Below are 20,094 nucleotides of genomic sequence, written 5' to 3' on the forward strand. Positions count from 1 at the left end.
AATAATATGAATGTGACAACTCTGCCTTGTAAACTGGAAACAAAATCTTCAGGTTTTCTCTTTTTCTTCATTTTCCTTAATAAATCAGTGTGTCAGGAAATATGTGTCAGACCTCAAATAACCTTAATGTTGTAGGTAGAGTTGTATATTACCAACAAAATAAGATGGTTTGCTACGTGAGGTTTCACAGATCCTGGGTTTTGCCTCTGACAAAGGGACCTGGTTGTTGTAGAAAGCAATCCTGCTATTCCATGTGTTGTGATGTATGTATGTATGTATGTATATGGTATTTCTGTAGTGCAAACCTAGTGAAAACGCAACGGAGCGCTGTACTCAACTGATTCTGTCGATTAAATAAAATTTGGGACATCATAAAGTATACATATTTCTTTTTTTAACTGAAAATACACTGTGTATATATTAAAGACCTGGGAGAACTAAAATTGACTGTTATTACATAGCATTATGTGAGGATTTGGCCAGTGATCAAATAGGTTTCAAATCCTTTTCCATAAAGTTTCAATTTAGTTAAACAAGTTGCAGGACATATTAATAAGACACAAACAAATGGATAAAGCTTAAATATTTTATTTAAAAAAATTATCACTTAACAGACAAACAAAAATGAAGAATTTAACTTATTTTATAACTCCATTAACAGCATTGTACAAAAGCTTTACAGACGTCTTGGATATTACATATTGTCAAACTGTCCACATAAGACAATCCACCCAGATTTGAACTGAAACTAAAATCGAGCGGTGAATCAGAGTCATTTGAATAGGTGCCAGAGAGGAAGCTGAAATGGAAGAAAACAGCTGTCTTGTTCTGAGTCCCATTTTTCTTGTATTGAGATGGGCAATGGTTTGTACTTCCGTTCTTCAAAATCTTGAAGTCCACAGATCTTTACTCAGGAGAGTGCATGGCTAATTGTATTCACTATGGAACTTTAACAAGCAAATTGATTGCTTCAAGACTGTCACCCTATTAATGAATCAAAGGTAGTAGACCTTGCCACATTTGAAAAGAATTATCCTGAAACTGCACATCACATTTCTCATAACCAGAGAAATCCAAGAAAAAGGCCAAGCATTGTGTGTATTGCTATAAAGTGAAGGTTCAGTTTCTTTCATATATTTAATGGATGCCATTTATTTTCATCTGAAAAGACTAGTTTCCATCTACTCTGAAAACCTTTCAGTTCACAACAAAAGTTGCATCCTCCATGTTGATTCAGTCGTATTACTTGGCATCTGAGCAGCCAATGATATTCTGTTCGGCCAATCTCGTTCATGATGGTGGAATATTCCATGTGTTGTCTGTGCTAGCACAGAATCTAGAGTCTTAATGAGATTTAACTACTCAGACTATTTCCACATGTTCATTATCAGGACTTTGATTTGCTACCTTTAATGAAAAAGAAAAGTAAAATGTTTTAGTCTCAGATAACGGGTCTCAATTGTACAGCATATTTCAAGAAAATACACGTATCTCAGCTCCTGCACATCAGGTAAATCATTCAGGAGCACAAAAAAGAAAGACACTCACCTTTCAATATAGGGCTGCCAGATCAAACGCAAACCAGAGAATCTAAGCTGTGAACGATATTTGGCCTAGGACTTAAAGTCTTTTTGCACAATAGTAGATTTAGGAAGAGATCACTGCTGAATATATGACAAACAAAACAGAAAAACAATATTTTACTAATGAAATGCATTAGTAAAAATAAATATGTATGTTTTCACAATTCAAACGTTAAAAACGGCAAAAAATGTCTACATTTGATAAAACGTTTGTTTTAAAAAAAGGGTATGAACAGCCATTATTTATTTGCCTTACTCCATAATTAACCTGTATTCTCCAATACGTCAGGTCATTGCATTATTTAACTATAGCTAGGGGTACAGAAAATTTGAGTAATGAGCTTTTATGTGTAATTACGCCAAATGCAAAACTGGTGTTTGGTGCCGTATTTTAGCATGAAATACATCCTCCCATCTAATTTGGGCACAAAGATGCAGTGTTAACTAAAAAAATAGTGCAAAAACCAAAACCACCATGAACAACAGTTGCTCATGCTCTTGTTGTTTGCGCGGTTCCTGTGTGTTTGCAGTAAATCTTTACTGCAAATTGTGTATTTGTGGTAACTTTTTTACCATGAAACGTGATTTGGTGTAATAGCATAAGTTTGGGAATATCGCTTAACAAGAGTAATATGAAATTACGCTAAATATGCTGACAATACAGATTGAGCCTGGACCTAGTTATAACCTTGGTGTACCAGGTAAAGTCCAAATTAGGCAAATCATTTAAGATGGTTAAGTGAAACCAGGATAAGTACAATATATCTGATCTACTGGTCTACACAATTTTGGAACGGAGAAAAGTATCATGCATGGTTCTAGAGAAACTGCATCCCTGCTTCGAATTCGCCATAGCAACCTGTAGCTTTTTGCCCCCATCTCAGCACACACAATCATTTTGCGTTTGCATTGGAGGTACTTTTTGTGATCCAAACAGAGATCCAGAATGGGGCTCTGTGTTCTAGAGGGAGACACCATGTGTGCTTTCTTTACCAAGCTTTACCTTTGTCTGCCCCGGGTTGTATACAACTGACTGTGGTGGCAAATATAAAGCTTATAGTGGCAAAGCAGACCTTTTTGCCTGCATGTGTCAGAGAGTTGAGCTTTCAAGGCTCTTTCCGTTTTTAAAGTTGTCTGCAAGCCCACTGCTGTAGTATATATATTGTGTGATTTGTCATGTTTTTTCCCATAGGAAACTAAAATTGTTCTTTTTGTGATTTGGTGTAAATCTGTTCAGCCATTTGACAAATTCGCATTTACTCAGGGTCATTGTCCCTATGTCCAGAAAATGAATTAAAGGGGCAGGATAAGCACACCCTGAGTCCCAGGGGCATGTTAGGTGACGGGTAAGGGTTTCCCTCCATTGCTCTTGATTGGCTGGCCACAATATAAACAACATGTTGTGAAGGCCGTTACAGGACTTTGGACATGTTCCCATTGAAATGTATTGTATGAAATTCTGTTTTTGAAGGTAATGTCTGGTGAGTTCCCAGATGACTATGCCCAGTGACAAATGCTGATCCTCTGTTGGAATTTAAGGAACCATGTTGAAGGGAAATCTGTTTCCCCTCATGAATTTCTCATAGAGGTTATGGAAAGCACTCCAGAAGCTAATATGTCTGATCACATCTTCTATAAGTTCACAATATCTTCCTCAGCTTTGGGAGAATAAAGTCTGAAGTTCTGAGTGGAACATATACTTTCAACAGAAAACAGCAGCCTGGTAGTTGATGCCCCATAGTTCTACTACAGTTTTCACACAGTATTCCAATGCACAACTAGAGTGCTAACGTTCTATATTTATGATAAAAGCATGGCACAACTTAACATCATCTTGATGGAATCAAAGGTATAAAACTTAAAGCATTTCTTTTAGAAATTAACAAATTGGCAGAGTTCCTTCTGTTATAGAAATTATGGTTAGTGTTCTAGAAAGCAAAAATGGTTGACATATTTTCCAAGATTTCTCAGCTATCGTGCTCATCCATATATTGACACTTTCCTGATTCCGTTCGTTAAGAAAACAGACTCATATATCCCTGATACCATGGATTTTATCAATAAGATCGAAAACCTCCCTTTTGATAGTAACAAACAACTTTAAGTATGCTTTGAAATAGAGTCATTGAATACTAATATACCGCAGGATGAGGCGCTGATCGTTCTAAAGAACATTCTTGACCACAGAGTACAACCACACCCATTGCCCACTGATTTTATAGTTTTGTTGGCTTCTATTTGTCTGAAGAATAACATCTTCATCTATAAAGATTCCCTGTATCTCCAAGTCAAAGGAGTCGCTATGGGGTGTAGCTTTGCCCCTGAGATAGCGAACCTTGTGATGCATGAATTTGAAAAGTGCTGAATCTTTAGCGGAACCAAATCCTTACAAGACCTGCATAAGCTATTGTTGCGTCTATATTGATGAAATTTTTATGATATGGGAGGGCACACAAGAAACCCTGGTGGAGTTTCACAATTGGCTGAATGTGAGATCAGCAGACCTCAGATTCACTTTGTCGAGTAACAAAGAGAAGATCAATTTTCTCGATGTTTGGGTACAAACCAATGGAAATGCCCTAGAAGTTAGCTTATATACCAAGCCTACTGACCGCAACACTCTGTTAATTTTCTCTAGTGGACACCCAAGAAGTTTAAAAATTTACCATATGGGCAATTTCTGCGTATTCTGAGAAATTGTACAAGTAAAAGCGATCACTTCACAAATGCATAGATTCTCAAAAATAAATTGCTGAGTAGAGGATACCCTCGCAAGTTAGTGAAGACCGCTGTTAAACAAGTTGTATACACCAAGACAAGATTTACTCACTCCCAAAGAGAAACCTGAAACAGCTCAATTGACTTGTGTCCTCACATATAGCCTAAAAGCCAATAAAGTTAAAAAGATTATTGTGAACAACTGGAAGATGATAAACCACTTAGTAATACCCAAACCACTCTGCCTTTTGCAAAGGAAAGAACCTTCGGCAACAGCTAGTGAGAGCTGCACAACAGACAAATAAGAGACAGGATCTGAGATGAATGCTTAACCTACCCCCAGTGAGAGGACACTATAGGTGCAAGAATTGTGCTGCATGTACACTCACAGTTGATTCTAAAGAAGTTATGATCAATGGACCACAACATACTCCGAATTTTTTTTCTAATTGCAACAAGAAAAACCCAATTTATTTTATAAAATGCCCGTGCGACAGGCACTATATTGGACAAACAATAAACCAATAAAAAAATTGGATTCTTCATCACAAATCACGGATCAAGTGTAGGACACAGTAAGCCCATTAGTTGAACATTATACCAATCGAGGGCACACTGAAAATGACATTAACTGGACCGAACTGATCTCATTGCAAAATGTCACCCAAGAAAATGTACAAACAAGACTTAATAGACTCGAAGCAAGACTGATTGAAAAATACCATACAGCGACAACAGTCCTGAACGACAGGGACGAAATCTGGGCTCTCTTACAACAATAAGTAGGGATTAGACATGTTCCCATATTCAGTATAGACGTGCATTTGTCGGACAGGAACTAATGTATTAGTTTATTTTACAATCCGATCTGCCTTAATTACGTAAACAAAGTTTTATTACATGACAGGTTTTTCTTAGACCCCTGAATATATATTGTATGATTCGAGTTGCATTTTATTGTAGGAATGGTTGTGACTGTATATCAAAAATTGTTTGTTTCAATCTTCAATGCTAACCAGCACTAAGATTGTGAGGGGTACATAGATCAATAACACATTAGGTGAAGACGATTTATGTTGGATTTTTCTTTTATTGTTTTTTTATTCCTTTTTTTTATCTGAGCTATTATTGTTTGGTACCTTCACCTTCATTTTTAATTTTTTGTAGACCTATTACATCCCTTTTTTAGATCTGGTAGAATGTTGGTAATCAGTTTCCTGGATCACTGAGAGCACCTTTGAATTATCCCTATTTTAATACTTTAAAAGTCTACCTTCCCTTTTTGGGAGCATTCCTACTTCATATACAGTCGCTACAAGCCCCACTAGGTTTTTAGAATCATAGTTTTAACCAGGCTTGAGTCTGTCCTCATTCTGGAGTTGTCCGACAGGATACATAGACGCCTGGAGTCTATCTTCTGTGACCATCGTTCAGGAATCTTTTTAACGCGGTATTTGCACTTCAGCGTCTCTGACCTTTGCCATGTCTATTGGATGAATGGCAAGATAACGGAGCATTTTTGCCCGGTAAGCGTATTTATCTATTTATTTAATGCACTTGTAAAGCGCGCTATCACCTCGAGAGGCATCCTGGCGCTGGCAGCATCAAAAACGAAAAGAAGGGCAGCTGGAGGCAGGCTGAAAAATTAAGGAGAGCGGGGAAAAGCCAAGTTTTTAGCTGCCTTCTGAAGGCAAGAAGGCAGTCAATCTGTCTAAGTTCAAAGGGCAAAGAGTTCCACAGCTTGGCCGCAGCCACACTAAAAGATCTGCCTCCTGCTCTAGATCTTTTAAACCTGGGTACAGTCACCACCCTGGCCATGGAGGAATGCAAGTTACGGGCCGGTACATACCACGAAAACATCCTTAGAAGACGCGTCGGGCCCAGCCCGTGAAGGGCTTTGAAGGTCAGACATAGGGACTTAAAGATCACCCTTTCCCTCACTGGGAGCCAGTGTAACTGAGCCAGAGCCGAAGCAGAAGAGGATCTCGATGGCCAACCTAAGGCAAGTTTAGCTGCTGCAGACTGGAGTCTCTGAAGCCTATCCATGAGGTAGCTCGGAGATTCCAGCAATAAGGCGTTGCAGTAGTCTAACCTACTAAGCACAGTGCAACGTACCACCTCTATCCGCGCAGTAGGCGGTAACAGGGGCAGGATTTTTCTCAAGAGGCGGATAATAGTCATACAGCTAGCTACCACCTTAGAGACCTGCGCCTCCAAGGAGAGGTCACTGTTGAACATAACACCCAAGTTCCGGACTACCTTCACCGGCTGGACCAATGAGGAAAAGTCCTTCGGCCAGAAGTTGCAAGGTAATGAGGAACTTATCCTAGGGCGAGGGCAGTATAGCACCTCGGTCTTCCCTGAGTTAAATTACAACGAATTGGCTTCCAACCATTCTGCAGTGGCTCGCATGCAGCTGTGGAATTCCTCCAAGGAGGTGGAATCATTCCCCTCCAAGGATAGAATCAGCTGCGTGTCATCAGCGTAGTTGACAATTTCGATCTTAAAATTTTTGATGACAGCTGTTAAGGGCTTCATATAGATGTTAAAGAGAACTGGGCTAACTGCCGAGCCCTGTGGAACGCCATGCGAGATGGTAGAGAAGGCAGATTGAAAGGGAGGAAGGGACACAGCTTGTTCCCTACCTTGAAGGAAGGACTCAAACCACCGGAGGGCACTCCCCACAACTCCGACATCTCTCAGCCTGTCCAGCAGGATGTCATGGTTTACCGTATCGAAGGCGGCAGACAGGTCAAGCAGGATCAAAACCCCTGCCTGTCCCCTGTCTGCCCGCCAACGAAGCTCATCAAGTACGGTCACAAGGGCCGTCTCGGTGCCATGAGCTGGACGAAAGCCAAATTGAACATCGTCCAGAAGCATATGCTGTTCGAGATATTTAGAGAGGCTACCTGCCACCACCCGCTCTACAAATTTAGCTGGATAGGGTAAGAGCGAAATAGGCCTGAAGTTCTTAAGGCAGTCCGGGTCAAGGGAGAGCTTTTTCAATAAAGGGGTCACCAACGCTTGTTTCCATTGAGGTGGAACCCTACCCGTAGCAAGTGACTGGTTACACACCCGCCTACGCGTAGGGAAGAGCTCAAGCTCATACTCCTGCCAGATTTTTAAAGGAAGCGGATCCAGCGGAGACCCAGATGCTATGCCAAAAGCCACTTCCTTGAACTCTTCCGCTGACAGCTATGCAAATTCTGCAAGGGGCTCAGCTCCTCCCAATGCAGACAGAGCACCGGGAGTCAACAGGCTGCCACAGTCAGTTATTACCAGAGGTTGTTATTGCTTCACCCCCAGACCATCAATGATCAGTTTGATTTTGTCCTGAAAGAACCTAGCTAGGTTCTCGCAGAGTTCCTGCGAAGGGAGGAAATCGTTCTTGACATACTCTGGACTAGTAAGATTATTCAAGATATTAAAGATGCTGCGAGAACTATTCGGGGCGTCAAGAATCACCTCGTATGGATAAGTTAGTATGTTATGATATGCCTAGCTGGCCGGTCTAGTTTTTAATATATATTTGTTGCATCTTTACGTTTAACAGATTCTACTGGTTTAAATGACTGCTTTCAAAAAGCAAAGTAAAGGAGCCTTTTCGGGCGGTAAGCATTTTGATTAGTAAGAGCCCTTGGGTACACCCAAGAAGGTGCGTTTAGATTATAATTCTTTGGTACTTTTCCCATTTTATAGATTTCCCTGTTTAGAAATTGTTTACATGAGAATTGACTTCTTTGGCATATTGGGGAAGCTTGGTATTTGCCGGCCAGTACAGTGAGCGTCTGCTCGAAATTAACGAAGAGCCCAGCCCTGCTTTGAATTAGTAAGTATCCATTTAGGCTATGTAGAGCATTCTTTTCTTTAGTTCTTCTTCTTATCAGTTGCTATTATTACATTTTAGAACAGTACCCCACGAACAGCGGCGTGCCCTAGGAACTGCTATACTTCGCTTTGTATTACATCTCTGGTGACCTGCGAGGTAATTGCAGACAGTGTTTATCAGCATTTTTTCAATTGTCTGGCATTTACACCACTTTTAATTATTCACATTGAGGCTTAAGGCGATTTATTTTAGAATCACAAGGTGGTGTCATATTGTGGTAGACTTGATTTGGCTTTACTTATTATTTCTCCCTTTTGGTTGTTGGGCCCATATTTTCACCTTCACTACTTCTGATGGGTTAGGTGTTTCACATTAGGAAATTTGGCATGGAGGTTGCTGGAGTTTTCACTTAATTGGACTGGTCTTGGACAAGATTTGCACCTTTTCCTGCTCTATGATGTAGGAAATTCTGAGTAACATACAATTCCTACGGGTTTGCCTTTGGTATTTTTGAAGAGATCTCTCTCCTGTGAGATCCACTGCATATAGACTGATTCATATATGTGTATATATGTAAATATGAAGACTTGCACTGTCTTATGTTGTAGGTCCCTTGTGCCCCGAGTCCTGATGAGGCCTGGATGAAAAGGACTGAAACGCGTCGACCTGACACAAACGAGAAGCTCTCATAAAATAAGACATTGCAGTAAAGAAAAAACTCAGCACCTTATAAGGATGTATAGGGCGTCAGATTAACTTAACGCTTTTTGGTGCTGGATTTAGGGCTATCTCTTCACTATGGGTTGCAAATCATAATTGATAAAAAGAAAGTGTTTCTTAGCAATCCGTTGAAGACATTAGGGTATCATGGAATCTTTCCATTTGTTTATATGTGTTTTATGTATGCCACATGTATATATGTATAACTAAAAACACTGTGTGTGTAGTATGTTATCTGTATACTTAAATAATTGGTGCTTGAAATACATGATATGAACATGACCTAGAGTATTGACTGGCGTGTATTTGTATATATCAATAATACATATGTTTTTCTTGGAGAAATTGTCTCCTGAGAGGTATTAACCCGTTCACTGCTGCCATCGGCCGTCGCGCGAGCTACCTCCCTGGTGCTGCGCACGTCCAACGGCCGACGCACCCGTTTCTTCGAACGTTCAGCACTGGCGCTGAACGTTCGAAGCAGCAAACGGGTTAATTAAGGTTTCCTTCTTTGTTTAAAATGATTTTCTTTGAGGTATTCCGCAGCATCAAAAAAATGTTTTACTAGTCATCTTGCGCATCCATGTCAGGAAAATTGTTTGAACTGCAGAGAGAAATGTGTACCTCCAACACCAGCAGCAGTCTGTCAGTAAACTCCCTAGTGATCAACTCCAGCTTCACTACAAAGCTCACACAAACTAGAGCGCTAACATTCTGAATTTATGACAATGCTGTATGTAAACATAAATGCCATTTTGAATTAATCAAAGGTGTAAAATTGAAAGGAACTTCCCATAGAGGATACGGCAGTAAATAAACATTATGAGGGGTGTATGGTTGTCATATAAATTATTGTTAGTGCTCTAGAAAGCTAAAACGAGGACACATTTTCTATGAGTTCTCAAATACCTTCCTCCTCCATTTCAGTAAAACATTCTGCCATGCAGAGTGACTTCCAACTTGAACTTCCAACACCAGCGGCAGTCTATCAGTTAACTCCCTAGTAAGCAAATGTAGCATCACCACACCAAATGGAGTTTTAATGAACTAAATTTTATATTTGAGATAAAAGTGTGGCACACCTGAATACCATTTTGTTGGAATAGGAGCTGCTTAGTTTAAAGCCTTTTCTCAGGAGCAGAATAAGTAAATGGACATTGAGATTTTAATGCAGGAATGAACCTGCTGAGTTGAAAATGTGAAGGAAGTATAGGTTTTTAGTAATTAGAGGTATAATGTATATGTAAAAAGGGCTCAAAATAGTTAAAAGAGACACCTGCGTAAGTACAGCTTCCCCTTTCTACATCTGTTTACTTAATCTCCCCATCTTCTTTGTCGCTTAATACCCTCATGTTATATATATATATATATATATATAATATATGTGTACATATATATATATATTTCCGCACTTGTGCTCCTGCTACCACGCCACGCCATCAATCCTCGGCCAACAGATGAGCAAGATATATATACACACACTATATATATATATATATTTTCACTGGAAAAAAACATAGGTTTCAGGGACGTTATAGTTAGAAATTAGCATTCAAAAAAACGTTGAAATTTATGACAAAACAATAGGTTTGAGGCACGTACAATGCCAGTGAAATTTGGCCGTTATAGTTAGCTCAGCTAACTATAACTCACCCCCCCGCAATGCACTGCTGATGACGTCACATATTACATCATTCATGACATGGTCAGTGACAACACTGATGACATCTCAAATGACATCACTGATGACATCATCCAGTGACTGTGTTTCTATAAAGTTTGAATATTTTTTATATATATGCCAAGGTGTATTGAAGAATGAGTGGGTGTATAGGTGTCTGGATGGAGGATTTAGTAGGTGCTTGACTGTATAAGTGAGTGATTACATGCGTCTTACTGAATGCATGGGTTAGTGACTAAACTATGTGAATGTCTGCATCAGTGTGTCTGTTGTTGTATAAGCTGCTGCATGGGTTGGTGAGTAGCTACACAAGTGTCTATATGGGTTATTGATTGGTTGCCTGAGTATCCGTATGGGTCTTTACATGACTGACTAGGTGTGTAAGTAACTGTATGGGTGAGTGGAGGTGTATGAGTGCATCTGATAGTGCTGTATTGATGAGTGAGTGCATGTACGAGTGACTGTATGGGTGAATGAGTGGATGTGTGTGTAGACTTAGGAATCAGTGAGTATGTAGTAACTGGTGTTGGTGTGTCTATGGTTTCTAAAATGGTACTCTGTATTTTAGAGTGGGTGTATCAAAGGTTATATTAGGGTGTGAGGAGGTGCATCAGATTATCATGTGGATGATGTCATTTGAGATGTCATCAGTGATGTCACTGATCATGTCCTGAATGAGGTAATATGTGACGTCATCAGCAGTGCATTGCGGGAGCACGAGTTATAGTTAGCAGAACTAACTATAACGGCCGAATTTCACTGGTTTTGTATGAGTGAAATGTCCAACTAACTATAACGTCCCTAAAACCTATGTTTTTTGCAGTTAATTTCAAAGGTTTTTTAAATGCTAAATTCTAACTATGCCTACAGAGGTAGTACATGTGAAGAAAGAGGAACAAAGGCACAGAAAGAAGCAAGACAAATGCAGAAAGAGGCAACAGAAGTCCAGAAAGACGAAGAAAAGTACAGGAAGAAGCAAGAGATGTGCAGAAAGAACCAACAGAGAAGCAGAAAGTCATCCTGTGCCCCCAACTTTTTGCTGATGGGTACTGATAGTAAATGACTAACTAACCAGGCCTAGAGCCAGTGCTATGCTAAAAGACACTATGCGATGGGGTACCCCTGTAATTAGCATAACCTCCTCTGTAAGGCCCAAGTACATATTAGATTCAGAAAAGGGGGTGGTGATGAACAGAATGTCTGAATTAAGCAGACCACTCTTACCCAGTCCAAAGATCAGGGCTTGATCCATCACCGTTATTTAGCTCACTGCCCCATCCCAGCTCAGAACCTGGCTATATGCAAATTAGTCTGTCCCTGGCCCAGTGCATCATGGGAACAGGGCAGACCAAACTACCAAGCCAATTCTTCACCAGAAAGGAGACAAGCTACCGGGGACCGGTTTCTGGCATTTCAGCCTCGTCGGCCCGGCTTGCTTGAATCCTGATGGAGCAGTGAGCAAGGGACTCATGTCTGAGTATACCCTGCCACACCTATAGTGGCCAAAAACGATTCAGAAAAGGGGGTGGTGATGAACAGAGTGTCTGAATTAAGCAGACCACTATTACCCAGTCCAAAGATCAGGGCTTGATCCATCACCGTTATTTAGCTCACTGCCCCATCCCAGCTCAGAACCTGGCTATATGCAAATTAGTCTGTCCCTGGCCCAGTGCATCATGGGAACAGGGCAGACCAAACTACCAAGCCAATTCTTCACCAGAAAGGAGACAAGCTACCGGGGACCGGTTTCTGGCATTTCAGCCTCGTCGGCCCGGCTTGCTTGAATCCTGATGGAGCAGTGAGCAAGGGACTCATGTCTGAGTATACCCTGCCACACCTATAGTGGCCAAAAATGATTGCACCATCAGGATTCAAGCAAGCCGGGCCGACGACGCCTGAAAGGGCAGAAACCGGTCCCCGGAAGCTTGTTTCCTTCCCAGTATAAGAATTGGCTTGGTAGTTTGGTTTGCCCTGTTCCCATCATGCACTGGGACAGGAACAGACTAATTTGCATATAGCCAAGTTCTGAGCTGGGATGGTGCAGTGAGCTAAAAAACGGTGATGGATCAAGCCCTGATCTTTGGACTGGGTAAGAGTGGTCTGCTTAATTCAGGAACTCTGTTCATCACCACCACCTTTTCTGAATCAAGTACATATTAGGGCAGGGGGATTATAACTATCTCTAAGTCAGAGGTGCAGAAAGATGCTTCTTTAAGTAGTAGTCACGTTTGCAGAGTGGTGGAGAAAGGGTGCTGGGCCTCCGACCAGCGACCAGGAATTCCGTTGCGTAGGACTTACAGAAGGTACCAGGAGGGCTTCTTGGCCCCCAAACTCCCTCAGGACTAAATTGGACTTCATCCCCCATCCCGTAGTCTGTCAGGAGGCGGGTTTGCAGAGTGGTGTAGAAAGGGGGGCATGGCCTCCGAAGACGCCTTAGCAATCCCACTGTGAGGGACTTACTGGAGGTAACAAGAGGGGTAGTTGGCCCCCAAGGACATCCTAGGGGGCCAGCTTCACCTCCTATTACCTCCAGTAAGTCCCACACAGCAGCATTGGTAAGTACTCATACCAGGCCATGCCCCCTTTGCCCACCACTCTACAAACGCGCTCCCTGGCACGCTCTTGGATGGGGATTGAAGTCCCCTTGGCTGCTGGGTGTCCTTTAGGGGCCAACTAGCCTATCTCTTACCTCCAGTAAGCCCCACGCAGTTTCTGCATCCATTACACGATTTACAGCCTCTGCGCAGCATTACTGTACCCATTACACGATTTACAGTCTATTCGCACATTTCTGCATCCTTTACACGATTTACAGCCAGCATTTCTGCATCCATTACACGATTTACAGTCTATGCGCAGCATTTCTGCATCTATTACATGATGTACAGCCTATGCGCAGCATTACTGCACCCATTAGACAATTTACAGTCTATGCGCAGCATTTCTGCATTCATTACACGATTTACTGTCTATGCACAGCATTTCTGCATCCATTACACTATTTACAGCCTCTGTGCAGCATTTCTGCATCCACTACACTGATTTACAGCCTCTGCACAGCATTTCTGCATCCATTACGCGATTTACAGCCTCTGCGGAGCATCTCTGCATCCATTACACTGTTTACAGCCTTTGTGCAGCATTACACGATTTACAGGCTATGCACAGCATTTCTGCTACCATTACACTATTTACAGCCTCTGTGCAGCATTTCAGCATCCATTACACTATTTAAAGCCTTTGCGCAGCATTACACGATTTACAGCCTCTGCACAGCATTTCTGCATCCATTACACTATTTGCAGACTCTGTGCTGCATTTCTGCATCCATTACACAATTTACAGCCTATGCGCAGCATTTCTGCATCCATTACACAACTTACAGCCTCTGCACAGCATCTCTGCATCCATTACACGATTTACAGCCTCTGCGCAGCATCTCTGCATCCATTACACGATTTACAGCCTCTGTGCAGCATTTCTGCATCCATTACACGATTAACAGCCTATGCGCAGCATTTCTGCATCCATTACACGATTTACAGGCCCTGTGCAGCATCTCTGCATCCATTACACGATTTACAGCCTCTGTGCAAGCATCCTCTCTCGCATCTTTACTGTGGAGTCTTCTCTGCGACTGTGTCTTTAGCCTGTGACTACTTGCACACCAGAGTTTCACTGTCCGCCTGATGGGATTGGTGCACCCCTGCTGGTGATGCCTTAACTAGTTTAAAATTTATATTATCTGAGCTCTTATCAACATCCTCACTGCAGTCAATCGGATCCGCCACTGTCATCTTTAGGCTGGATTACGGGAATGCCCTTTACATTGGCCTCCCCAAGAAGCTCCTCAGGAGACTGCAGGTAGTACAGAACGATTCGACTAGACTCCTCTTTAGACTCCCTAGAAAGACACGTGCCACCCCTCTGTTACATAAACTGCACTGGCTGCCTATTAAACAGAGCGGTAATTGCAAACACAACAGTGATGGACAGAATGTGGATCAATGTCACACATTCACCCCAGTCCAAAGATCTGGGCCCAAATCCATCGTTTTTCCACTCCACACCACCCTGGGTTAGACAATGGCGATATGCAAATCAGCGCTGACCCTGTGCCCCATGGGAACAGTCCAGTCCGAACTACAAAAGCCATGTCCTTCCCAGAACGGAAACAAGCATCCGAGGACCGGCCCGGTTTCGAGGTAACACCTCTCATCAGCCCGGCTAGCTTGTCTCCAGTGGTGTGGAGTGCCTGGGACTCACGTCTGAGCATCCCCAGTACACTTAGAGCGGTAATTGCAAACACAACAGTGATGGACAGAATGTGGATCAATGTCACACATTCACCCCAGTCCAAAGATCTGGGCCCAAATCCATCGTTTTTCCACTCCACACCACCCTGGGTTAGACAATGGCGATATGCAAATCAGCGCTGACCCTGTGCCCCATGGGAACAGTCCAGTCCGAACTACAAAAGCCATGTCCTTCCCAGAACGGAAACAAGCATTCGAGGACCGGCCCGGTTTCGAGGTAACACCTCTCATCAGCCCGGCTAGCTTGTCTCCAGTGGTGTGGAGTGCCTGGGACTCACGTCTGAGCATCCCCAGTACACTTAGAGCGGTAATTGCAAACACAACAGAGATGGACAGAATGTGGATCAATGTCACACATTCACCCCAGTCCAAAGATCTGGGCCCAAATCCATCGTTTTTCCACTCCACACCACCCTGGGTTAGACAATGGCGATATGCAAATCAGCGCTGACCCTGTGCCCCATGGGAACAGTCCAGTCCGAACTACAAAAGCCATGTCCTTCCCAGAACGGAAACAAGCATCCGAGGACCGGCCCGGTTTCGAGGTAACACCTCTCATCAGCCCGGCTAGCTTGTCTCCAGTGGTGTGGAGTGCCTGGGACTCACGTCTGAGCATCCCCAGTACACTTAGAGCGGTAATTGCAAACACAACAGTGATGGACAGAATGTGGATCAATGTCACACATTCACCCCAGTCCAAAGATCTGGGCCCAAATCCATCGTTTTTCCACTCCACACCACCCTGGGTTAGACAATGGCGATATGCAAATCAGCGCTGACCCTGTGCCCCATGGGAACAGTCCAGTCCGAACTACAAAAGCCATGTCCTTCCCAGAACGGAAACAAGCATCCGAGGACCGGCCCGGTTTCGAGGTAACACCTCTCATCAGCCCGGCTAGCTTGTCTCCAGTGGTGTGGAGTGCCTGGGACTCACGGCTGAGCATCCCCAGTACACTTAGAGCGGTAATTGCAAACACAACAGTGATGGACAGAATGTGGATCAATGTCACACATTCACCCCAGTCCAAAGATCTGGGCCCAAATCCATCGTTTTTCCACTCCACACCACCCTGGGTTAGACAATGGCGATATGCAAATCAGCGCTGACCCTGTGCCCCATGGGAACAGTCCAGTCCGAACTACAAAAGCCATGTCCTTCCCAGAACGGAAACAAGCATCCGAGGACTGGCCCGGTTTCGAGGTAACACCTCTCATCAGCCCGGCTAGCTTGTCTCCAGTGGTGTGGAGTGCCTGGAACTCACGTCTGAGCATCCCCAGTACACTTAGAGCGGTAATTGCAAACACAACAGTGATGGACAGAATGTGGATCAATGTCACACATTCACCCCAGTCCAAAGATCTGGGCCCAAATCCATCGTTTTTCCACTCCACACCACCCTGGGTTAGACAATGGCGATATGCAAATCAGCGCTGACCCTGTGCCCCATGGGAACAGTCCAGTCCGAACTACAAAAGCCATGTCCTTCCCAGAACGGAAACAAGCATCCGAGGAACGGCCCGGTTTCGAGGTAACACCTCTCATCAGCCCGGCTAGCTTGTCTCCAGTGGTGTGGAGTGCCTGGGACTCACGTCTGAGCATCCCCAGTACACTTAGAGCGGTAATTGCAAACAACAGTGATGGACAGAATGTGGATCAATGTCACACATTCACCCCAGTCCAAAGATCTGGGCCCAAATCCATCGTTTTTCCACTCCACACCACCCTGGGTTAGACAATGGCGATATGCAAATCAGCGCTGACCCTGTGCCCCATGGGAACAGTCCAGTCCGAACTACAAAAGCCATGTCCTTCCCAGAACGGAAACAAGCATCCGACGTGAGTCCCAGGCACTCCACACCACTGGAATCAAGCTAGCCGGGCTGAAGAGAGGTGTTACCTCGAAACCGGGCCGGTCCTCGGATGCTTGTTTCCGTTCTGGGAAGGACATGGCTTTTGTAGTTCGGACTGGACTGTTCCCATGGGGCACAGGGTCAGCGCTGATTTGCATATCGCCATTGTCTAACCCAGGGTGGTGTGGAGTGGAAAAACGATGGATTTGGGCCCAGATCTTTGGACTGGGGTGAATGTGTGACATTGATCCACATTCTGTCCATCATTGTTGTGTTTGCAGTTACCGCTCTAAGTGTACTGGGGATGCTCAGACGTGAGTCCCAGGCACTCCACACCACTGGAATCAAGCTAGCCGGGCTGAAGAGAGGTGTTACCTCGAAACCGGGCCGGTCCTCGGATGCTTGTTTCCGTTCTGGGAAGGACATGGCTTTTGTAGTTCGGACTGGACTGTTCCCATGGGGCACAGGGTCAGCGCTGATTTGCATATCGCCATTGTCTAACCCAGGGTGGTGTGGAGTGGAAAAACGATGGATTTGGGCCCAGATCTTTGGACTGGGGTGAATGTGTGACATTGATCCACATTCTGTCCATCACTGTTGTGTTTGCAATTACCGCTCTAAGTGTACTGGGGATGCGTGGCTCAGTGGTTAGAGGCGGCAGACCCGGAAGCTGAGAGCGGCCGTGGACCAGGGTTCGATTCCCCGCCTCGGCGGGTCTCGGGCTCAAAAATTCCACGGACTCGACAATTCTCGCTCCGGTGCCTACTCGACTCACGGGGTCACACTCTGCGACTCTGGGCAATAGCTTGCTTAATCTCCACTACGGCCCCTCGCGGCGGGATGCCTGGCTTTCACCTTGTGGAAACCCTGCCGGGGTATCTCACAGGGGAATACCAGGACGGGTTCCCTAAGCAAGCGCTTAGATACCGGGTCGGTGATTTGCGCTATATAAATACATGTACATTTACATTTACATTTACTAAGCTCCAGTAACTGATGTAACTTTTTAACCATGTTCTGAAACAATGTTTCTTCCTCGTGTAAAGCGCTCTGATACCTCCGGGTCTAGCCAGCGCTATATAAAACTCAATAAATAAAAATAAAAATAAATAAAAAAAGTAGAGAAAGGCCACGCCCCCTTTCTCCACCATTCTGCAACCGCGCCTACTGGCACGTTGTTAGATGAGGAATTAATTCCCCTTTAATACTGAGGGTCCCTGGGGCCAACTAGCCCACCAGGTACCTCCAATATGCACCACAGAGCTGGATTGCAGAGAGGTGGTCCGAGGCCATGCCACCTTTTTACACCACTCTGCAAATGCGCCTCTTGGCGCACTGCTGCTCGGTAGATGAAGTCCACTTGTGTCCTGAGGTCCTCAAGACACAAGAGGACCTCAGCAACCCACCAACAGTGCACCAGGAAGCGCGTTTGCACAGTGGTGTAAAAAGGGGCGTGGCCTCGGACCACCTCTCTGCAACGCAGCTCTGTGGACCGTATTGGAGGTACCTGGTGCCATAGCAAACAGCAATGTCCCAGGGGTGGGCACCCCGGGACATTGCAGGAGCCGGCCCTGGGTGTGTGGCGGTCCCCAGTGCCATCGAGGGCTCCAGAAGGCAGGGTGGCCCCCCTCCCTTCATTTTCAAAGCCCCGGGGAGGTGGCGGTCTCCAGGGCTTGGGGGACCCGCAAGGCCCCCACACACTTTTTTGCACACTGTACCAGGGAGGTCGAGTGCCCCGCAAATCATTAATAAAGCCCCACGGAGGACCTAGCCCCCCTGGGGGCTTAAATACAACGGAGCGCGGGACGCCGCGCTTCGTTTCTTTTCCGTCGGATTCACGCCCCATCCGGGGTCCTAGTGGGACCCCCTGCGCAGGCCTAGGGGGTCAGGGTGTTTGTACCCTGCTCCTTTTCATGATGTTTATCTTTGTTTTACCCTTTTTCTTGTGACTCGGTTACATCATACAGCCTTCCTCAAAACAGACAGCAAGTCGCCAGAATGATTGTCACATAAATCCTCTCACTTTGAAGTCAGAGAAAGAAAAATAAGCACCAGGGTCCCTGGAAGACAGCCTGATATTTGACCTCTGTCTCTGTCTGCACAGCAAATATGAAAAGATAAGAACAACATGTAAAGGCCTGTTTACAGAGAGCAAGTTTGTGGAAGAATACAGTAAACAAGGTTTGGGCAACGGGAGGGACAAATTCAAGCTGGACAGCCTAAAGCAAATACAGCCAGCAAATAGAAAGCCACAAAATGTGAGTTACAAACCACAAAGTCAATGGAATGGTAAGCAATGGACGGAATGCATCCCTGGGTCAACTTTCTGAATGGGTCTAAGAAGTCTTTAGCAAACCAGACTGTCTGGTAGGCTGTGACCTAAAAAGGGGTTTTCACTTACCTGATAGATACTTACATTTTCGCTGTAAAGGCATGCGTGGTAAAGACTGGCGTGGTAGAGGCACTGTACGATAAAGGCATTGTAAAGTAGTGACTGTGTGATAATTGCATTTGTGGTTGTGTCGTACATCCCATTATGGTAGTTCAAATGACAATGGCACTTCACATGTCAAAGATCAAACAAACAGGTTTCCAACTCCTTTGCAACATAAAGCTGATCTTTAACTAAGTCTGGTTCTAGAGTACAGGGACAATGGAATTGGACTTCTGTTGGAGTGATTTTGCCAACTGTTCCTACGCATGATTCCTTCTCAGCCTACTGGAGAGACAACAACTAAAAAAAATTATTTTCTGCTGATAAAAAACATAAGATCTTTTCATCTATACTTTATACTTGTTGCCTGTGGTAGAGATAAGTAAGTTCAAGTCTAAGAACACTAAAACACTTTGGACTCACGTTCATCATAAATATTTTTTAAAACCCTTAACCTTAAGGACACTCCAATCCTGCTCCAAGCAGGTCATACCCAAGAGTGGCATACTTTCTCTGACCTAGTAGCTCCACTTTCAAGCTCTATTCTATGATCCAGATTCCTTTAGAAACTACACTTCAAAAAGGCTACACCAACTCTTCACAACTGCTCTTTGGATGTGATTACCAGTCCAAGAAGACCACCGTCTTTGAGAAGGGACTGCATGTCTGAGTAGTGAGGGAGGTCAAACTCAACTGCAAGCTCTCCTCCTACAATATCATCAGTGAATGATATACTAACTTTTCATGAGCTTGTAAACAGGCTGAGGTCGGAAGATGACTTGAAGCTGAAAATTATGTATGCAATATTCCATAAACCAGGTTTTTTGTTATTTGAGAAACACTGCAGCAGTGGCGGCCGCTCCATTAGGGCGTTGGGGCGCCGCCCCCCTGCTTTCTCGTAGTGCGAAGCAGAAAATAAAATATATTTTAAAAACCATTTTACTTTCTGAATCTTGTGCTGC

The 20,094-nt window shown here is 44.0% G+C and overlaps 1 protein-coding gene across 4 annotated transcripts in view; it reads right to left on the reverse strand.

Annotated features, from left to right (window-relative positions):
- Positions 1–572: 572 nt before the first annotated feature.
- The window catches only part of LOC144829287 (THAP domain-containing protein 1 B-like), a 125,723-nt gene continuing 106,201 nt past the window's right edge, over positions 573–20,094 (reverse strand). For all 4 annotated transcript variants that reach the window (XM_078688248.1, XM_078688249.1, XM_078688250.1 and 1 more), the window contains one exon: positions 573–1,407. In XM_078688248.1, the coding sequence (XP_078544374.1) occupies positions 1,388–1,407 (20 nt within the window). In that variant the 3' untranslated portion in view covers positions 573–1,387. The remainder of the gene's footprint in view (positions 1,408–20,094) is intronic.

Source organism: Lissotriton helveticus, chromosome 4_1 (genome assembly GCF_964261635.1).
Source record: "Lissotriton helveticus chromosome 4_1, aLisHel1.1, whole genome shotgun sequence".
In the NCBI taxonomy this organism is placed as follows: Eukaryota; Metazoa; Chordata; class Amphibia; order Caudata; family Salamandridae; genus Lissotriton; species Lissotriton helveticus.